Raw genomic sequence first — 19875 nt, 5'->3', positions numbered from 1 at the left:
GGAAACTACCCTAAAAAGTATATACACTCATACTGGTGTTATACTGCGACCGGCAATAGCCTCAGCCTGGATGTGCAGTGCTGGGGTAGTGTGGTTGGATTCCCTGACTGAAAATATTGATACCCTGGATAGGGACAGTATTTTATTGACTCTAGAGCAATTAAAGGATGCGTTTCTTTATATGCGAGATGCTCAGAGGGATATTTGTACTCTAGCATCAAGAGTAAGTGCGATGTCCATATCTGCCAGAAGAAGTTTATGGACGCGACAGTGGTCAGGTGATGCGGATTCCAAAAGGCATATGGAAGTATTGCCATATAAAGGAGAGGAATTATTTGGGGTCGGTCTATCGGATCTGGTGGCCACGGCAACTGCCGGCAAATCCACTTTTTTACCTCAGACCCCCTCCCAACAGAAAAAGACACCGTCTTTTCAGCCGCAGTCCTTTCGCTCCTATAAAAACAAGCGAGCAAAAGGACAGTCTTATCTGCCGCGAGGCAGAGGAAAGGGTAAGAGAGGGCAGCAAGCAGCCCCTGCCCAGGACCAGAAGCCCGCCCCGGGTTCTACAAAGCCATCAGCATGACGCTGGGGCTTTACAAGCGGACTCAGGAGCGGTGGGGGGTCGACTAAAGATTTTCAGCAATCAGTGGGCTCGCTCACAGGTGGACCCGTGGATCCTGCAGATAGTATCTCAGGGTTACATGTTGGAGTTCGAAAGGTCTCCCCCTCGCCGGTTCCTAAAGTCTGCTTTACCAACGTCTCCCTCAGAAAGGACGACGGTATTGGAAGCCATTCACAAGCTGTATTCTCAGCAGGTGATAGTCAAGGTACCCCTCCTACAACAGGGAAAGGGGTATTATTCCACACTATTTGTGGTACCGAAGCCGGACGGTTCGGTAAGACCTATTCTAAATCTGAAATCCTTGAACCTGTACATACAGAAATTCAAGTTCAAGATGGAGTCACTCAGAGCAGTGATAGCGAATCTGGAAGAAGGGGACTTCATGGTGTCCCTGGACATAAAAGATGCTTATCTGCATGTCCCAATTTACCCCTCACACCAAGGGTATCTCAGGTTCGTGATACAAGACTGTCATTATCAGTTTCAAACGCTGCCGTTTGGTTTGTCCACGGCCCCTCGGGTCTTTACCAAGGTAATGACCGAAATGATGGTTCTTCTACGAAGAAAAGGCGTATTAATTATCCCTTACTTGGACGATCTCCTGATAAGGGCAAAGTCCAGAGAACAGCTGGAAGTCGGTGTAGCACTAACCCAAGTAGTGCTTCAGCAACACGGGTGGATTCTGAATCTTCCAAAATCTCAATTGACCCCGACAACACGTCTGCTGTTCCTGGGAATGATTCTGGACACGGTTCAGAAAAAGGTGTTTCTCCCGGAGGAGAAAGCAAGGGAGTTATCCGAACTGGTCAGGAACCTCCTAAAACCAGGAACTGTGTCAGTACATCAATGCACAAGAGTCCTGGGAAAGATGGTGGCTTCTTACGAAGCAATTCCATTCGGCAGATTCCATGCACGAACATTTCAGTGGGATCTGCTGGACAAATGGTCCGGATCGCATCTGCACATGCATCAGCGGATAACACTGTCACCAAGAACAAGGTTGTCTCTCCTGTGGTGGTTGCAGAGTGCCCATCTGTTAGAGGGCCGCAGGTTCGGCATACAGGACTGGGTCCTGGTGACTACGGATGCCAGCCTACGGGGCTGGGGAGCAGTCACACAGGGAAGAAACTTCCAGGGTGTATGGTCAGACCTGGAGACGTCTCTTCACATAAATATACTGGAGCTAAGAGCGATATACAATGCTCTAAGCTTGGCAAAACCGCTGCTTCAGGGTCAGCCGGTGTTGATCCAGTCGGACAACATCACGGCAGTCGCCCACGTAAACAGACAAGGCGGCACGAGAAGCAGAAGAGCAATGACAGAAGCTGCAAGGATTCTTCGCTGGGCGGAAAATCATGTCATAGCACTGTCAGCAGTGTTCATCCCGGGAGTGGACAACTGGGAAGCAGACTTCCTCAGCAGACACGACCTTCACCCGGGAGAGTGGGGACTTCATCCGGAAGTTTTCCACATGATTGTGAACCGTTGGGAAAAACCAAAGGTGGATATGATGGCGTCTCGCCTCAACAAAAAACTGGACAGATATTGCGCCAGGTCAAGAGACCCTCAGGCAATAGCTGTGGACGCTCTGGTAACACCATGGGTGTACCAGTCAGTGTATGTGTTTCCTCCTCTGCCTCTCATACCAAAGGTACTGAGAATTATTCGGAAAAGGGGAGTAAGAACAATACTAGTGGCTCCGGATTGGCCAAGAAGAACTTGGTATCCGGAACTTCAAGAGATGCTCACGGAGGATCCGTGGCCTCTACCTCTAAGAAGGGATCTGCTTCAGCAGGGACCTTGTATGTTCCAAGACTTACCGCGACTGCGTTTGACGGCATGGCGGTTGAACGCCGGATTCTAAAAGAAAAGGGCATTCCAGAGGAAGTTATTCCTACCTTGATTAAGGCTAGGAAGGAAGTGACCGCACAACATTATCACCGCATTTGGAGAAAATATGTTGCGTGGTGTGAAGCCAAGAAGGCCCCAACGGAAGAATTTCAATTGGGTCGATTCTTACATTTCCTGCAGGCAGGATTGTCTATGGGCCTCAAATTGGGGTCTATTAAAGTTCAAATTTCGGCCTTATCAATCTTCTTCCAGAAGGAATTGGCTTCAGTGCCTGAAGTACAAACTTTTGTCAAGGGTGTACTACATATACAGCCCCCGATTGTGCCCCCAGTGGCACCGTGGGATCTAAACGTAGTTTTGGATTTTCTCAAATCTCATTGGTTTGAGCCTCTCAAATCTGTAGATTTGAAGTATCTTACATGGAAAGTAACCATGCTACTGGCCCTGGCTTCAGCCAGGAGAGTTTCAGAGTTGGCGGCTTTATCGTACAAAAGCCCATATCTGATTTTCCATTCGGACAGGGCAGAACTGCGGACACGTCCTCATTTTCTCCCTAAGGTGGTTTCGGCTTTTCACTTGAACCAGCCTATTGTGGTGCCTGCGGCTACTAGCGACTTGGAGGACTCCAAGTTACTGGACGTTGTCAGAGCATTAAAAATATATATTTCAAGGACAGCTGGAGTCAGAAAATCTGACTCGTTGTTTATATTGTATGCACCCAACAAGATGGGTGCTCCTGCGTCTAAGCAGACGATTGCGCGTTGGATCTGTAGCACAATCCAACTTGCACATTCTGTGGCAGGCCTGCCACAGCCTAAATCTGTAAAGGCCCACTCCACAAGGAAGGTGGGCTCATCTTGGGCGGCTGCCCGAGGGGTCTCGGCATTACAACTTTGCCGAGCAGCTACGTGGTCAGGGGAGAACACGTTTGTAAAATTTTACAAATTTGATACTCTGGCTAAGGAGGACCTGGAGTTCTCTCATTCGGTGCTGCAGAGTCATCCGCACTCTCCCGCCCGTTTGGGAGCTTTGGTATAATCCCCATGGTCCTGACGGAGTCCCCAGCATCCACTAGGACGTTAGAGAAAATAAGAATTTACTTACCAATAATTCTGTTTCTCATAGTCCGTAGTGGATGCTGGGCGCCCATCCCAAGTGCGGATTGTCTGCAATACTTGTACATAGTTATTGTTACAAAAATCGGGTTATTATTATTGTTGTGAGCCATCTTTTCAGAGGCTACTTCGTTTGTTATCATACTGTTAACTGGGTTCAGATCACAAGTTGTACGGTGTGATTGGTGTGGCTGGTATGAGTCTTACCCGGGATTCAAGATCCTTCCTTATTGTGTACGCTCGTCCGGGCACAGTACCTAACTGAGGCTTGGAGGAGGGTCATAGGGGGAGGAGCCAGTACACACCATGTGATCCTAAAAGCTTTCTTTAGATGTGCCCTGTCTCCTGCGGAGCCGCTATTTCCCCATGGTCCTGACGGAGTCCCCAGCATCCACTACGGACTATGAGAAATAGAATTATCGGTAAGTAAATTCTTATTATCCCTTTTATACTGCGCCATCTTATCCCTTCTATACTGCACCATCTTATCACTTTTGCACTGCGCCATCTTATCCCTTTTATACTGCGCCATCTTATCCCTTTTACACTGCGCCATCTTATCCCTTTTATACTACGCCATCTTATCCCTTTTATACTGCGCCATCTTATCCCTTTTACACTGCGCCATCTTATCCCTTTTACACTGCGCCATCTTATCCTTTTTACACTGCGCCATCTTATCACTTTTACACTGCGCCATCTTATCCCTTTTACACTGCGCCATCTTATCCCTTTTACACTGCGCCATCTTATCCTTTTTACACTGCGCCATCTTATCACTTTTACACTGCGCCATCTTATCCCTTTTACACTGCGCCATCTTATCCCTTTTACACTGCGCCATCTTATCCCTTTTACACTGCGCCATCTTATCCCTTTTATACTGCGCCATCTTATCACTTTTACACTGCGCCATCTTATCCCTTTTACACTGCGCCATCTTATCCCTTTTATACTGCACCATCTTATCACTTTTACACTGCGCCATCTTATCACTTTTACACTGCGCCATCTTATCACTTTTACACTGCGCCATCTTATCCCTTTTACACTGCGCCATCTTATCCCTTTTATACTGCGCCATCTTATCCCTTTTATACTGCACCATCTTATCCCTTTTACACTGCGCCATCTTATCCCTTTTACACTGCGCCATCTTATCGCTTCTACACTGCGGCCTCTTGTCACATTTGCACTGTTCCATCTCTTCGCTTATACACTGCTTTATACCCAGCACAGGTTTTTCTCTTGTTGCAGAATGTGGATGACACTGTCACTAACCGAGAGACCTCCGCATCTGGCAAACTGGCAATGCCGCAGGGTGACACCGCACAGCCGACTCTCCTAGCGACTGCGGCATCACGGGGGTGAGTACAGGCTCCCATGCCCATTATTACTCAGCCTAAAACAAAAGGGGACTGCCATATATAAAAGTGTCCTAAGCAGTGTGTCCACGTGTGTGACATCCCTAGCTGCAGCGCTATGCATTACCTCTGTGACTGTAACAATGAACTGTAATTATAGCTTACTGACAGGTAATACTGGACTTTTACACAAGTCCTAGTGCGGATAGCACATTCATGTCACTACTTCTGTGTCAGGCCATGTCTTGCGTCAAGTGCACACTCAGGTTATCTTCCTGCATCTGGTCAGGTGCAGACTGCTGCTAATCTGGGACTTTTATGGGACTGACCTTTGTCCTGGCAGCTTGTTCTCTTCTTATTGTTTTCCTTAAACATCCCCTGAGGGTATTGAGGAGGATTTGTGAGTCCTACTTCCCCCCCTCCCCTTCCCACAGCCTGTACAGTAGACTCTTATCTGACTTGTGTCCCCCCTCCCATCCACCTTGAATACACACCCAGGTGTCAGTTATCAGTCTGCAGCTTTATCACCCTCTCACCCCAGTGATTATATACAGAGACTCTGGTACAGGGGCAGCCAATAGATGTAGCAGAAATCAGCAAACATTGAGGGCTCACAGGGTAAAACCCCTTTTCTCTGACGTCCTAGTGGATGCTGGGGACTCCGTCAGGACCATGGGGATTAGCGGCTCCGCAGGAGACAGGGCACAAAAATAAAGCTTTAGGATCAGGTGGTGTGCACTGGCTCCTCCCCCTATGACCCTCCTCCAAGCCTCAGTTAGGTTTTTGTGCCCGTCCGAGCAGGGTGCAATCTAGGTGGCTCTCCTAAAGAGCTGCTTAGAAAAAGTTTTTAGGTTTTTTATTTTACAGTGAGTCCTGCTGGCAACAGGCTCACTGCAACGAGGGACTTAGGGGAGAAGAAGTGAACTCACCTGCGTGCAGGATGGATTGGCTTCTTAGGCTACTGGCAGTAGCGGATCTTGCCACGGGCAAGCAGGACTTTTGCCCGGGGCGCCGCCTTCCGGAGGGCGCCGGCGCCATCCGGAGGGCGCCGCACCATGGCAAGATCCGCTGCTGCTGTGGTGCCCCCCCGCTGCCGTGGCCCGCTGTCCCGTTGTCCGTTCCGTTGTGAAGGGAAACTAGACGCTACGCGTCTAGTTTCCCTTCGTGGGCTGCCCGCAGTGAAGGGAAACTAGACGCTATGCGTCTAATTTCCCTTCCTGGAGAGGACCTTCACTGTAATGAAGTGCGGTGCGCGTTGACGTCATCGCGCACCGCACAGCAAAGGTCCTCTCCACGAAGGGAACTAGACGCTTAGCGTCTAGTTTACCTTCGTGGAAAGGACCTTTGCTGTGCGGTGCGCGATGACGTCATCGCGCACCGCACATCCTACAGCAGTACAGGGGGCGTAAATGACCACGCCCCCTGTATGAAGCCACGCCCCCAATGCCGCCCGGGGCGCCCGAAGCCCCGGAACCGGCCCTGGCTACTGGACACCATTAGCTCCAGAGGGATCGAACACAGGCCCAGCCATGGAGTCCGGTCCCGGAGCCGCGCCGCCGACCCCCTTGCAGATGCCGAAAAGTGAAGAGGTCCAGAAACCGGCGGCAGAAGACTTTTCAGTCTTCATGAGGTAGCGCACAGCACTGCAGCTGTGCGCCATTGTTGTCACACACTTCACACCAGCGGTCACTGAGGGTGCAGGGCGCTGTGGGGGGCGCCCTGGGCAGCAATGAAATACCTATACTGGCTAAAAGATACATCACATATAGCCCCTGGGGCTATATGGATGTATTTAACCCCTGCCAGGTCTCAGAAAAACGGGAGGAGAAGCCCGACGAAAAGGGGGCGGGGCCTATTCTCCTCCGCACACAGCGCCATTTTCCCTCACAGAAATGCTGGTGGGAAGGCTCCCAGGCTCTCCCCTGCACTGCACTACAGAAACAGGGTTAAAACAGAGAGGGGGGGCACTTATTTGGCGATATGATTATATATATTAAGATGCTATAAGGGAAAAACACTTATATAAAGGTTGTCCCTGTATAATTATAGCGTTTTGGTGTGTGCTGGCAAACTCTCCCTCTGTCTCTCCAAAGGGCTAGTGGGGTCCTGTCCTCTATCAGAGCATTCCCTGTGTGTGTGCTGTGTGTCGGTACGTGTGTGTCGACATGTATGAGGACGATGTTGGTGAGGAGGCGGAGCAATTGCCTGTAATGGTGATGTCACTCTCTAGGGAGTCGACACCGGAATGGATGGCTTATTTAAGGAATTACGTGATAATGTCAACACGCTGCAAGGTCGGTTGACGACATGAGACGGCCGGCAAACCAATTAGTACCTGTCCAGGCGTCTCAAACACCGTCAGGGGCGTTAAAACGTCTTTTTACCTCAGTCGGTCGACACAGACACGGACACTGACTCCAGTGTCGACGGTGAAGAAACAAACGTATTTTTCTTTTAGGGCCACACGTTACTTGTTAAGGGCAATGAAGGAGGTGTTACATATTTCTGATACTACAAGTACCACAAAAAAGGGTATTTTGTGGAGTGTGAAAAAACTACCTGTAGTTTTTTCTGAATCAGATAAATTAAATGAAGTGTGTGATGATGCGTGGGTTTCCCCCGATAGAAAATTATTGGCGGTATACCCTTTCCCGCCAGAAGTTAGGGCGCGTTGGGAAACACCCCTTAGGGTGGATAAGGCGCTCACACGCTTATCAAAACAAGTGGCGGTACCGTCTCCAGATAGGGCCGCCCTCAAGGAGCCAGCTGATAGGAGGCTGGAAAATATCCTAAAAAGTATATACACACATACTGGTGTTATACTGCGACCAGCGATCGCCTCAGCCTGGATGTGCAGCGCTGGGGTGGCTTGGTCGGATTCCCTGACTGAAAATATTGATACCCTTGACAGGGACAGTATTTTACTGACTATAGAGCATTTAAAGGATGCATTTCTATATATGCGAGATGCACAGAGGGATATTTGCAGTCTGGCATCAAGAGTAAGTGCGATGTCCATATCTGCCAGAAGTTGTTTATGGACACGACAGTGGTCAGGTGATGCAGATTCCAAACGGCACATGGAAGTATTGCCGTATAAAGGAGAAAAAGACAACGTCTTTTCAGCCTCAGTCCTTTCGTCCCCATAAGGGCAAGCGGTCAAAAGGCCAGTCATATCTGCCATGGGATAGAGGAAAGGGAAGAAGACTGCAGCAAGCAGCCCATTCCCAGGAACAGAAGCCCTCCACCGCTTCTGCCAAGTCCTCAGCATGACGCTGGGGCCGTACAAGCGGACTCAGGTGCGGTGGGGGGTCGTCTCAAGAGTTTCAGCATGCAGTGGGCTCACTCGCAAGTGGACCCCTGGATCCTACAAGTAGTATCCCAGGGGTACAGATTGGAAGTTCGAGACTTCTCCCCCTCGCAGGTTCCTGAAGTCTGCTTTACCAACGTCTCCCTCCGACAGGGAGGCAGTAGTGGAAACAATTCACAAGCTGTATTCCCAGCAGGTGATAATCAAAGTACCCCTCCTACAACAAGGAAAGGGGTATTATTCCACACTATATTGTGGTACTGAAGCCAGACAGCTCGGTGAGACCTATTCTAAATCTGAAATATTTGAACACTTACATAAAAAGGTTCAAATCAAGATGGAGTCACTCAGAGCAGTGATAGCGAACCAGGAAAAAGGGGACTATATGGTGTCCCGGGACAGATGCTTACCTCCATGTCCCAATTTGCCCTTCTCACCAAGGGTACCTCAGGTTCGTGGTACAGAACTGTCACTATCAGTTTCAGACGCTGCCGGTTGGATTGTCCACGGCACCCCGGGTCCTTACCAAGGTAATGGCCGAAATGATGATTCTTCTTCAAAGAAAATGGACGATCTCCTGATAAGGGCAAGGTCCAGAGAACAGTTGGAGGTCGGAGTAGCACTATCTCAAGTAGTTCTACGACAGCACGGGTGGATTCTAAATATTCCAAAACCGCAGCTGTTTCCGACGACATGTCTGCTGTTCCTAGGGATGATTCTGGACACAGTCCAGAAAAAGGTGTTTCTCCCGGAGAAGAAAGCCAGGGAGTTATCCGAGCTAGTCAGGAACCTCCTAAAACCAGGAAAAGTGTCAGTGCATCATTGCACAAGGGTCCTGGGAAAAATGGTGGCTTCTTACGAAGCGATTCCATTCGGCAGATTTCACGCAAGAAATTTTCAGTGGGATCTGCTGGACAAATGGTCCGGATCGCATCTGCAGATGCATCAGCGGATAACCTTATCGCCACGGACAAGGGTGTCTCTTCTGTGGTGGTTGCAGAGTGCTCATCTGTTAGAGGGCCGCAGATTCGGCATACAGGACGGGGTCCTGGTGACCACGGATGCCAGTCTGAGAGGCTGGGGAGCGGTCACACAGGGAAGAAACTTCCAGGGAGTATGGTCAAGCCTGGAGATGTCTCTTCACATAAATATACTGGAGCTAAGAGCGATTTACAATGCTCTAAGCCTGGCAAAACCCCTGCTTCAGGGTCAGCCGGTGTTGATCCAGTCGGACAACATCACGGCAGTCGCCCACGTAAACAGACAGGGCGGCACAAGAAGCAGGAGAGCAATGGCAGAAGCTGCAAGGATTCTTTGCTGGGCGGAAGATCATGTGATAGCACTGTCAGCAGTGTTCATTCCGGGAGTGGACAACTGGGAAGCAGACTTCCTCAGCAGACACGATCTACACCCGGGAGAGTGGGGACTTCATCCAGAAGTCTTCCACATGATTGTGAACCGTTGGGAAAAACCAAAGGTGGATATGATGGCGTCTCGCCTCAACAAAAAACTGGACAGGTATTGCGCCAGGTCAAGAGACCCTCAGGCAATAGCTGTGGACGCTCTGGTAACACCGTGGGTGTTCCAGTCAGTGTATGTGTTTCCTCCTCTGCCTCTCATACCAAAAGTACTGAGAATTATACGGCAAAGGGGAGTAAGAACGATACTCGTGGCTCCGGATTGGCCAAGAAGAACTTGGTACCCGGAACTTCAGGAGATGCTCACGGAAGATCCGTGGCCTCTACCTCTAAGACGGGACCTGCTTCAGCAGGGACCGTGTCTATTCCAAGACTTACCGCGGCTGCGTTTGACGGCATGGCGGTTGAACGCCGAATTCTAAGGGAAAAAGGCATTCCGGAAGAGGTCATTCCTACACTGGTAAAAGCCAGGAAGGAGGTGACTGCACAACATTATCACCGCATTTGGAGTAAATATGTTGCGTGGTGTGAGGCCAGGAAGGCCCCCACGGAGGAATTTCAATTGGGTCGATTCCTACATTTCCTGAAAACAGGATTGTCTATGGGCCTCAAATTGGGGTCCATTAAGGTTCAAATTTCGGCCCTGTCGATTTTCTTCCAGAAAGAATTGGCTTCAGTTCCTGAAGTCCAGACTTTTGTAAAAGGAGTACTACATATACAGCCCCGGTTGTGCCCCCAGTGGCTCCGTGGGACCTTAATGTAGTTTTGGATTTTCTCAAATCCCATTGGTTTGAGCCACTCAAATCGGTGGATTTGAAATATCTTACATGGAAAGTAACCATGCTACTGGCCCTGGCTTCAGCCAGGAGAGTGTCAGAATTGGCGGCTTTATCGTATAAAAGCCCATATCTGATTTTCCATTCGGACAGGGCAGAACTGCGGAAGCGTCCTCAGTTTCTGCCTAAGGTGGTGTCAGCGTTTCACCTGAACCAGCCTATTGTGGTGCCTGCGGCTACTAGCGATTTGGAGGATTCCAAGTTGCTGGACGTTGTCAGGGCATTGAAAATATATATTTCAAGGACGGCTGGAGTCAGAAAATCTGACTCGCTGTTTATACTGTATGCACCCAACAAGCGGGGTGCTCCTGCTTCTAAGCAGACGATTGCTCGTTGGATTTGTAGCACAATTCAACTTGCACATTCTGTGGCAGGCCTGCCACAGCCTAAATCTGTCAAGGCCCATTCCACAAGGAAGGTGGGCTCATCCTGGGCGGCTGCCCGAGGGGTCTCGGCATTACAACTCTGCCGAGCAGCTACGTGGTCGGGGGAGAACACGTTTGTAAAATTCTACAAATTTGATACCCTGGCTAAAGAGGACCTGGAGTTCTCTCATTCGGTGCTGCAGAGTCATCCGCACTCTCCCGCCCGTTTGGGAGCTTTGGTATAATCCCCATGGTCCTGACGGAGTCCCCAGCATCCACTAGGACGTCAGAGAAAATAAGATTTTACTTACCGATAAATCTATTTCTCGTAGTCCGTAGTGGATGCTGGGCGCCCATCCCAAGTGCGGATTGTCTGCAATACTTGTACATAGTTATTGTTACAAAAAAATCGGGTTGTTATTGTTGTGAGCCGTCTGTTTAGAGGCTCCTACGTTTGTCATACTGTTAACTGGGTTCAGATCACAAGTTGTACGGTGTGATTGGTGTGGCTGGTATGAGTCTTACCCGGGATTCAAAATCCTTCCTTATTGTGTACGCTCGTCCGGGCACAGTATCCTAACTGAGGCTTGGAGGAGGGTCATAGGGGGAGGAGCCAGTGCACACCACCTGATCCTAAAGCTTTATTTTTGTGCCCTGTCTCCTGCGGAGCCGCTAATCCCCATGGTCCTGACGGAGTCCCCAGCATCCACTACGGACTACGAGAAATAGATTTATCGGTAAGTAAAATCTTGTTTTCCACTAGCTCTAAAAACACGGGTAAATGCACGGGGGCGCGCATTTACCTGTGTTTTTTCCTAGTGGAAAAGGGTTCCCCCTGCAAATTCCCGGATCAAGTGATCCAGGAATCCTACCCTTGTAGATTACCGGGTTGAACACGAGTTCAACCCGGTAAGCTGTGTAGTGTAAACGGAAGCTGCGTCGATGCAACACGTCTCCCGTTCACACTGTATGGAAGGGCGGCGCTGGGAGATCATGTGATCTCCCAGCGCCGCCCCTGCCGCGTCACCTGCAGCGTCACCAACCCGGCAATATGCCGGGTTGGTGAGCTCAGTGTAGAAGGGGGCTCTAGCACGGGTCGCAGCCGAGTAGCATCCGTGTCAGGCTCCCAGCTGCGACCCGTGCTCACTAGTGGAAAAGGGGTATTATTCAGAGTTGGTCGCAGATTTTGCTATGTTAGCAAAATCTGCAACCACTAAACTCACATGCTGGGGGCTGGCCAGCATAAGACAAGGCCACCCAGCTTGGGTGGTGCCGCCCCGCAATGAGATCACAATTCAGTTGCGACCGCAACGTAAAACTTCAAATAGTTGTTAACCCCTGCGCACCTCCGCCATGTTTCCGATCTTAGGAAATGCAGGCGACGTCATCAGCCGGCCTAAAAAATGGCCATGACACGCCTGCGTTTCCAGGTGTATCCACTCCTCCTCCCCAACGGTGCGTCACCACCCCCAGACGCCCGTCCTTCACGGTAGCTTCAGTGTGTGCGCAGATGGCTGAAAATTGTCTGTTTGCGATTTTCGCCCGTCTGCGACAAGGTCTGAATAATGCCCATAGGTGGTTATTCAGGCTTGTTAGCAAACCAAATAAAGGCCCTCATTCCGAGTTGTTCGCTCGTTGCCGAGTTTCGCTATATTGCGATTAGTCGCTTACTGCGCATGCGCAAGGTTCGCAGAGCGCATGCGGTTAGTTATTTTACTCAAAAGTTAGGTATTTTTCTCACGGCATAACAAGGATTTTTCATCGTTCTGGTGATCGGAGTGTGATTGACAGGAAGTGGGTGTTTCTGGGCGGAAACAGGCCGTTTTATGGGTGTGTGCGGAAAAACGCTGCAGTTTCTGGGAAAAACGCGGGAGTGGCTGGAGAAACGGGGGAGTGTCTGGGCGAACGCTGGGTGTGTTTGTGACGTCAAACCAGGAACGAAACTGACTGAACTGATCGCAGATGCCGAGTAAGTCTGGAGCTACTCAGAAACTGCTAAGAAGTGTCTATTCGCAATTATGCGAATCTTTCGTTCGCAATTCTGCAAAGCTAAGATTCACTCCCAGAGGGCGGCGGCTTAGCGTGTGCAATGCTGCTAAAAGCAGCTAGCGAACGAACAACTCGGAATGAGGGCCAAAGTTAGCAACTGGGCAAAACCATGTGCACTGCGAGGGAGGGGGGAGGCAGATGTAACATGTGCAGAGTGAGTTAGATTTGGGTGGGTTATTTTGTTTCTGTGCAGGGTAAATACTGGCTGCTTTATTTCTACACTGCAATTTAGATTTCAGTTTCAACACACCGCACCCAAATCTGTCTCTCTCTGCACGTTACATCCGCCCCACCTGCAGTGCACATGGTTTTGCCCAATTGCTAACAAGTTTGGTTTACTAACAAACCTGAATAAACCCCTAGTCCCATATATATGCTGGAATAAGAGTGTATTAATGAACATGAAATGGGCTGTGACAGAGAGCGGGTGTGACTGCAAATCTATGAGACCGTTCATCATATTCTAGATGCGTCTTTAAGGAGCTGGGGGTCTATTTACTAAAGCCTTGGAGAGAGATAAAGAGGAGAGAGATAAAGTAGCAGCCAATCAGATCCTAACTGCCATGTCACAGGCTGTGTTTGAAAAATGACAGGAGCTGATTGGCTGGCACTTTATCTCTTCCCAAGGCTTAGTACATAAACATAGAATTTGTTTGAACACATTTGAACATAGACCCCTTAGTCAGCAGGTGTAATGGCCACTACCATTGACAAAGCAGGGACGAGCCCGAAAACGGAATTATATGTATGTATGTATATATATATATATGTGTATGTGTGTGTGTATATATATATATATATATATATATATATATATATGGGATGTAGTTACGTGACCGGCGGTCACAACACCTCCCCCTATACCCCGATCACTAAGAATCCCGACAGCCGGCATACTGACTAGCAGGGACTACTCCATGACACCCGTAGAGCGGGAATAGATTCTACAGCTCGCCACCGAGCCCACAGTGTGGCGAGTGCAGTGAGCCCGCAAGGTGCTTACACTGCCCCCCATCCCCCCCCATTACTGTACCTTCTGTCAGACTTTAGTTTACAGCATTAATGGCTCATTTGATTGCCGGTTAGACTGTTTAATTGCGCATGCTGCACTCCACAGATGTAAGCTGACTGCTCATTGGTTGCTGCAGGTCAGTGTGTCAGCTCTACCAGGCATTTCTTTCCTTGTATCCTCTGCAGACAGCCGGAGAGCAGAGGGGAAGATGCATCATCCACTGTCCAAGGACTGATAACGGAGCTGTCAAATCTCAAGTGAGACATGTGTGTGCATGCGTGTGTGTGTGTGTGTGTGTGTGCGCGCGCGTGTGTTAGCCATTACCCTGTGGATTCTGAAACAGATGAAGTGCATTAATTGTGTGGGAAGGATAAGTGATGATATACACTCAGTGGTCACTGTGTTAGGAACACCCTTCTAGTGCTGCATTGGACCCCCTTTTGCTCAGTAGGATGTTGGAAGTCTGACCTGTGGTGACATGACGGCATCACACAGCTGCTGTATACAGTATGTGTATCTCCTGGTCCCCCACATCACATTCATATAAAATGATGGCGGTGACGTGTGTTTGAGGTAACATTTCTCAAGTGTATTCTATAAAATTTTACGTAGCAGCTGATTGGTTGCCATGGGCAACTTCTCCACTGTCACACTTCTCCAACCATTAGAAGAGGGGTAGACTCTGCCCATATAGAGACGCACCTGGTCAGCAACCATACTCAGGCAGGATGTGGCGTTTAAATGACGATCGGTTGGTATTAAAGGACCTACTGTCAGCCTAGAAGACATTCCCCACATCACTATGGACAGCACGGATGGTGTAATGGTTAGCATTACCGCCTTACAGCACTGAGGTCCTAATTTCAATTCACACCATGGCCCTAATTGTGTGGAGTTTGTATATTTTCTCCCCGTACTTGCGTGGGTTTCCTCTGGGTACTCCGGTTTCCTTACACCTTCTTAAAATATACTGGAAGGTTAATTGGCTCCCAGCAAAAAAAATTAACCCTAGTGTGTAAGTGTGTGTACATGGGCAGACTAGATGGGCCAAGTGGTTCTTATCTGCCGTCAAATTCTCGGTTTCTATCATTTATACCAACACCACCTGCCTGAACCAATGACAAAAAGCAGAATAGACTCATGGCTATGCATTGTCCTGGTGCTGCCATCTGCATCTCAAAGCGGGAATCCAGGCTCATCAGACCAGGCAACTTTTTCCAGTGTGGGCGAGCCTGTGCCCGCTATAGCCTCAGTTTCCTGTTATTAGCTGACAGGAATGTAAACCAGCGTGATCTGCTGCTGCTGCTGTAGCCCATCCACTTTAAGGTTTAATGCCCTGTGTGTTCAGATACGCTCTCATTCACCCCACTGATGTAACAGTTACTGCCGCCTTCCTGTACCCCTCTGGCTATTCCCATCTTACCTCTTTCATTAACAAGGCATTTTCTCCCACAGCACCGCTGACCACTGTTTTCTGCACCACTGTCTGTGAACTCTAGAGACTGTTATGTGTGAAATATAGCCACAAGGATGGAGGAAGAGGGGGGAAGGATGCGCTTTTTTTTATATATATATATATATATATATATATATATATATATATATATATATATAGCAGGAGATCAATCAATATTCTGTCTAGGAGGGTGCTCTCAACCTCCACCACATAGAAAATAGATACAAAGAAAGTGACAGAAGAAGACAATCAGCGCTTAGAGAGTGTGATAAAAATCAAATGAACTGTATACATTCACCACTTTTTTCTCTTCCACGTATGCATATGTGGATGTATTCCTCGTGTACATATAAGGGAATCATAAAGAGAAATATTCCATATAGTGAAGCACAGTTTAATTAATTAAAAACAGAAACAACAATTCCAACTTTGACACATTTGGATACAAAAGTGCAAGTGCATGTAGCAATAAATAAGTGGGGGATCCTTAGGGAGCTGCAAAATAAACAATTACCGGCTGGGTGCAGGACTGTAAAAAACAATCCTAATAGCGCATGAGTCACTTGAATTGCCCGGGTTCAGTAGACCATAAGTCCAGATGTCTCCCCTGCGGTCATCAGTCAGGCTCGCCGCTCCCGTCTCCCCACACGTCCACCAATGCGTTTCAACCCGCCAAATCGGGACTTTTTCAAGGTGTATTGTCCAACAATACACCTTGAAAAAGACCCGATTTGGTGGGTTGAAACGCATTGGTGGACGTGTGGGGAGACGGGAGCGGCGAGCCTGACTGATGACCGCAGGGGAGACATCTGGACTTATGGTCTACTGAACCCGGGCAATTCAAGTGACTCATGCGCTATTAGGATTGTTTTTTACAGTCCTGCACCCAGCCGGTAATTGTTTATTTTGCAGCTCCCTAAGGATCCCCCACTTATTTATTGCTATATGCACTTGCACTTTTGTATCCAAATGTGTCAAAGTTGGAATTGTTGTTTCTGTTTTTAATTAATTAAACTGTGCTTCACTATATGGAATATTTCTCTTTATGATTCCCTTATATGTACATGAGGAATACATCCACATATGCATACGTGGAAGAGAAAAAAGTGGTGAATGTATACAGTTCATTTGATTTTTATCACACTCTCTAAGCGCTGATTGTCTTCTTCTGTCACTTTCTTTGTATCTATTTGTTATGTGTGAAAGCCCCAGGAAATCCGCAGCTCCCAGTATTCTCAAACTGTCCTGCCTGCCACCAACAATCATGTAGACCCCATTTCTTTTCCATTCTGGTGTTTGCTCTGAACAGCAACTGAACCTCTTGACCGTGCCTGCATGCTTTTATGCATGGAGTTGCTGTTGCGTGATTAGCAGATTAGATATTTGCATTAACGAGCAGGTGCACCTAATAAAGAGGCCACTGAATGTATATACAATTATTATCTTAAATATATAAAAAGTTATGTTGTTACTGGGGGTAGCCTTAAATCAGATAATAGCTGGGGATGGAGTTACCCTTTAACTTAAAATGCACACGCTCCCTGTAATACCGCAGATCAGATTAACCAGTGCTATTTTCTGATTGGTTGCATTGTGTATAGTGCAGATATGCACGGTTAGTAAGTAATCCTCATTCGCTGTACTATATATCAATCACAATTCACTATGTAATTGCTGTTTTTATGATGATTGATGATTTAGGGGGGTTTTCAGCGCACTACGGACCTCATTCAGTAAGGATTGCAATATATCCGTCTGATTATCGAAAGACTGCGCATGAGCGAGTACAAATAGCGACCAAAAATGCATACACATTGTGATCGCAATGCAGCCGCTGTTTGACTGACAGTAAGCCGGCGTTTCTGGGCGAAAACCTGACGTTTTCTGGATGTGTCTAAAAAAACGCAGGCGCGCCCAGGCATTTTTAAGGAGGGCCTCTGATGTCAGCGATGACCACTTCCAGCCTCTTGTGTCACAAGAATTGTGGATGACCTTGCCTGGCGCAACTAGGAAAAATCTTTGATGTTCCGGTATCTCCGTATGGTTCTGCGATCAGACCACACATTGCGATGCATTCGCAATTTCTGCAATGGACTTTTTTTCTCTATTTTTGGGCGGCAACTGTATGATCGCAGCAACTGCTATTTAGCAGAAATTGCAATCCTTACTGAATGAGGTCTGAATAAGGCCCTCAATCAGAATCAGCTTTATCGGCCAGGTATACTTGCGTATACTAGGAATTTGTCTTCGGTTTGCTATACAACAGCCAAGTAGGTAACAGATAAGCAGGTGTGGGTGGGGGAGAGGGGGGGTGGGGGGGGGGGGGGGGAGCCCAAGTAAAGTCATACAGATAGGTATACTGTAGGGATACAAGTGAGTTACATGTACGTCTAGTCAGTCAATGGGCCTAATTCAGACCTGATATCTCGCTAGCTAGTTTTTGCAGCCCTGCGATCAGATAGTCGCTGCCTATAGGGGAGTGTATTTTAGCTTTGCAAGTGTGCGATCGCCTGTGCAGCCGAGCGGTACAAAAATAGTTTATGCAGTTTCTGAGTAGCTCAGAACTTACTCATTCACTGCGATCACTTCAGCCTGTCCGGGGCCGGAACTGACGCCAGACACCTGCCCTGCAAACGCTTGGACATGCCTGTGTTTTTACAAACACTCCCAGAAAACAGTCAGTTGCCACCCACAAACGCCTTCTTACTGTCAAACTCCTTGCGATCGGCTGTGTGAATTGGTTCTTCGTTAAACCCATCGCACAGCAATGATCCGCTTTGTACCAGTGCAACGCGCCTGCGCATTGCGGTGCATATGCATGCGCAGTTGTCACCTGATCGTACCGCTGCGAAAAAACCTAGCGTGCAATCAAGTCTGAATGAGGCCAAATGTTCAGGAGTTCAGCAGGCGGACCTGCTGGAATTTAATAACAATAAGAATTGAGGGGTAATTTGAAACTCACGGTGAATGTCCAAATTGTTTCCACAGGGCAGATTGGCGATATACATAAGTCTTGTTATTTCTGGAGTACAACACCTGACGTCTGCTCTCTCTCCGTCTCATAGCCGTCTTATTATGAGCACTTACCGAGAACTCCGACAGAAGAGGGTCAGGTTTACCCCAGGAAGAGGGGCGGCGAGTGGGAAGAGACGCCGGGAAATGTGACACACCTGTCTACCTGTCCTTTCTACGTTGTTGGAACAAATAAATATACATTGTTGTTTTATCCATCAAGTAAGTGGTCCTCTCTCGCCTATACACTAGGTGGAGACAGACATGCGGTGGGCTAGATCAGTATTCAGCCTGCAGTTCACTAGTAACTTGTGACACCAGTGAGGCATGAGGTAGTAAGTGCCTCGTGTCTCAGTGATGTCACTAGCCCGTACTGAATTAGAGACTGTGGCCACTGAGAGAGAGAATGTGCTGGCTGCTCTTTTATCCCTTTATTTCTTGAACTCAGAAATGTACAAATATCCGGTTACTCCCATGTAACAGGTCTCTGTGGTGGGGTCACCCTCTGCCGTATGGCTCTGATAGGTTAAATGTATGACACTATCACTCTGGGTCTTTGTCTCCGAGACCTCCTGACTCTCAGGTTTTCTTACAGACCAATCTCTGAGTCCACCTTTTTGCTATTTAACCCTTGGGGTGGTCTTGTATAACTGGGTACACATTAAACAATGTGTACCCAGTGCGATATGGTCAGCGACAGGGGGGGGGGAATGTCACCCGTTGGACCCGCATGCAGGTCCGGCTGAGGATGTCGCTGACGACACGTGAGAGCGAGCATCGTAAGAGACATGAAAAAGAGGGGGATGGAAGGATCACCTATTTGGCGCAAAGCAGCCCATACACTGAAAATATCAAAGTAAATGTCACCACATCTATATAACAAATTCAGAAAGAAAGGAAAGAAGATATTAATCTGTGTCCAGGGCGTTCTAACATAAAATATCACTATGTATAAACAGATGAATAAAAAATGGAATGAAATACATCCCTTTTGTGCAGAAGATCTCCAATCCAAAAAAGTTAAACTTGAGTTCTGAGTTTTCCAACCTGTCTAAAATGGCTCCTCCGGGCTCATGCATAGAGGAAAAACATAGAAAAAAACAACACATGTGTAGGCCTGTTTCATAAAAATTGGAAACATAGAACCCTTGACATATCCGAAAGAAGGGAGCGTACCCCACTCACACAAATTATGGTAAGTATAAACACATCAAGGTAACTTTTGGTTAGTAGAAAGGATGCTTCAAACACTCTCCATCAAGCTATATCAACCATGTCCCTAGATTTGTTTGAATGGGATTCAATAGCTTAGCGTACCCGACACTCGCACAGTTTTTAGCTGGAATCTCCTATAACAGTGGTTTCCAAACTTTTTTGAATCACGGCACCCTAGAATATCAGAATTTTTTTCATGGCACCCCTAGGCCAAAAATTTCTTATTGAGAAACTTTGAAAGAAATATTAC

The 19875-nt window shown here is 48.1% G+C and overlaps 1 protein-coding gene across 5 annotated transcripts in view; it reads left to right on the top strand.

The window, feature by feature from the left end:
- The window catches only part of LOC134936181 (retinitis pigmentosa 1-like 1 protein), a 77701-nt gene extending 58306 nt beyond the window's left edge, over positions 1 to 19395 (top strand). Inside the window, exons 5-7 of one of the 5 annotated variants that reach the window (XM_063931112.1) lie at positions 4846 to 4955; positions 14079 to 14199; positions 18464 to 19395. In XM_063931112.1, the coding sequence (XP_063787182.1) occupies positions 4846 to 4955; positions 14079 to 14199; positions 18464 to 18688 (456 nt within the window). In that variant the 3' untranslated portion in view covers positions 18689 to 19395. Of the gene's footprint in view, positions 1 to 4845; positions 4956 to 14078; positions 14200 to 18386 lie in introns of all 5 variants that reach the window. The other 4 variants (XM_063931114.1, XM_063931116.1, XM_063931113.1 and 1 more) reach the window with 4 other exon arrangements.
- The last annotated feature ends 480 nt before the right edge of the window (positions 19396 to 19875 follow it).

Source organism: Pseudophryne corroboree, chromosome 6, assembly GCF_028390025.1.
Source record: "Pseudophryne corroboree isolate aPseCor3 chromosome 6, aPseCor3.hap2, whole genome shotgun sequence".
Taxonomy (NCBI): Eukaryota; Metazoa; Chordata; class Amphibia; order Anura; family Myobatrachidae; genus Pseudophryne; species Pseudophryne corroboree.
This window is presented reverse-complemented; position numbering and strand designations above follow the sequence as displayed.